Source organism: Sabethes cyaneus, chromosome 3, assembly GCF_943734655.1.
Source record: "Sabethes cyaneus chromosome 3, idSabCyanKW18_F2, whole genome shotgun sequence".
NCBI classification, from domain to species: Eukaryota; Metazoa; Arthropoda; class Insecta; order Diptera; family Culicidae; genus Sabethes; species Sabethes cyaneus.
In genome coordinates, this window is record NC_071355.1 from 4,101,324 (window position 1) to 4,103,348 (window position 2,025).

At 38.9% G+C, this 2,025-nt stretch overlaps 1 protein-coding gene across 1 annotated transcript; it reads right to left on the reverse strand.

Moving 5' to 3' along the window:
* Positions 1-1,325: 1,325 nt before the first annotated feature.
* Positions 1,326-1,715, reverse strand: LOC128744147 (dentin sialophosphoprotein-like). The gene has a single exon (XM_053840949.1). It carries the CDS (start codon positions 1,713-1,715, stop codon positions 1,326-1,328), a length of 390 nt encoding a protein of 129 aa, XP_053696924.1.
* Positions 1,716-2,025: the final 310 nt, after the last annotated feature.

Here is a 2,025-nt window from a genome sequence, read left to right on the forward strand (position 1 = left end):
TGCAGCCGTTGTAATGGTTGTCTGGGAAGGATATATTTTTAATTTTAATGCTTTTATTAGCGTTTCTGCACCGAAACCTAACACAGATCGCTGTGTTCCACTATCTAGTAACGCGGTTATTTCAGTTCCCATGATTGATACTTTTACGAAAGGTCTGTTATCGTTTTGTAACATAACAAAGCATTCATCTACTTCTGGCTCGTTAAAATAATCAGTACTATCGGTAGGCTTGAAGCCGTGGTTTATTAATTCTAGTTTCGTTTGTTCAATTTCAGGAGGAATTACAGTGCTGGTTTCAGCTTCATCCCTCAAGCTGAACCTGTTAAGTTTTTTCTACAAAACGGACACATACTTGTGTACACGTTTGCAAATCCGCAGATACGACAAAATTTTTGCCTTTCATCTAGACATTCTACATAGTGGTGACCTGCTTTCTTACAGTTGTAGCACGTACCGATTGGAGGGCGTACATACTGTTGAACCAAAATGTCAAATGTATTTTTACTCGAGCCTTCTAAAGGATCACTCTCTTGCTTATCGAACCTCCCATCCACTTTTCCTGCTGAGGCTTTTTGAGATCTGATTTCTTGAGTCTCACTTTTGCTCATCTTTTGATCTCGGTCGCTATTTGTAAAAACACGCGGATTATTGCTCGATTTACCAGAGCTGGCTTTACTCTTCTGATTGCCCGAAGTCATAACTTCGCTGACTTGGGAAGAGCGATGATGAGTTGTATTTTCCGGTATCCTTTGATACAAGTTACTATAATTCTCATCAATTCTTCTCCCGTATTTTCTCAACTTACTAAGCGTCTTTATATGTTTGCCCGTAAGAGCATTCTTGTAATCGTGACGCATGTTTCGCCAGATGGTTTTAAATTTTCTTCGGTCTGACACTGTTTTGGTCATAGACAGGAAAATTTTCTGTACATCATGGAAATAATCCGCAAACTTTTCCCCTCTTGCTTGTTTGCGATTGCTTGCTTGGGTTTCTAGTTGAAAGTCTAGGTCTGGCGGAAGAAATTCGCGCTTCAGCTGCTTTTTCAGCTCTCTCCAATTTCGAAAGCTTTTACTTTCTACCCCTTCTATATACCAATCTCTGGCGCGACCTATGAACAAATATAAGGCTGATCGGAATAACTCACGATCGGTGACATCCTCTGATTTACTTTGCATTTTAATTTCTTTTAGAAATTCGGCCAATTTACGTCCATTGTCCTTACCGTCATATTTCAATCGCCATTCTGAGATAGGAATTCGTTTCATCGGTTCTTTATTTCGTTTCGATTTTCGATGTTTTCTGTTCTTATTCCTTCGATTTTGGGACTATTTGGAATTGGATGAGCTATCAGACATCGTCGTTGATGACGACTCAGAGCTATCGCTCGATTCAGTCGAAGAATTTTCGGTCGACGTGTACGGATTCGACATAACGGTTTTTTGGGGTTTTTCCTTATTATAGTTCTTATTTTTCCGTTTCCTTTTCCTGAAACTATCTGAGCTATCGGAGCTACTGATTGGCTCTGTCGATAATTTGGCATCTGATTCGGAAACATCTGTAGTTGATGTACCTTCAATTTCCTTCCATTTCAATTTCTTCCTCTTTTCCTGTTTCTCACTTTTCTCCTCTGTTACGCTGAGTACTTCTTCTCGGTTTTCGAAGGAAATCGCGGGGGCGCTATTTTGCTCAGTTTGCAGTTTCATTTTTTCATTCATTTCCAATAGTAGTTTTTCTAATTTTCTTTTTCTTTTAATATTTTCCTCCATTTCCAATTTTCTATGTTTCTCCGCCTGAATCTCTTTTTCTTTTCTCGCCCTTTCTTGATCGGATGTTTGTAAAACAAAATCCTTAAAGGCCTTTATCAATGGTCCAATATTTTCAATTTTCCCTTGTTCAAATTCTGTTAACTTATCTAATATATTTTCAGATCGTTTCATTGTACATTCTAATTCATATTCTTTGGACTGGGCTGATTTCTGTCCCCCAACAGCACCCTCTAAAGACCCGTCATCGTCCTCTAGTGCA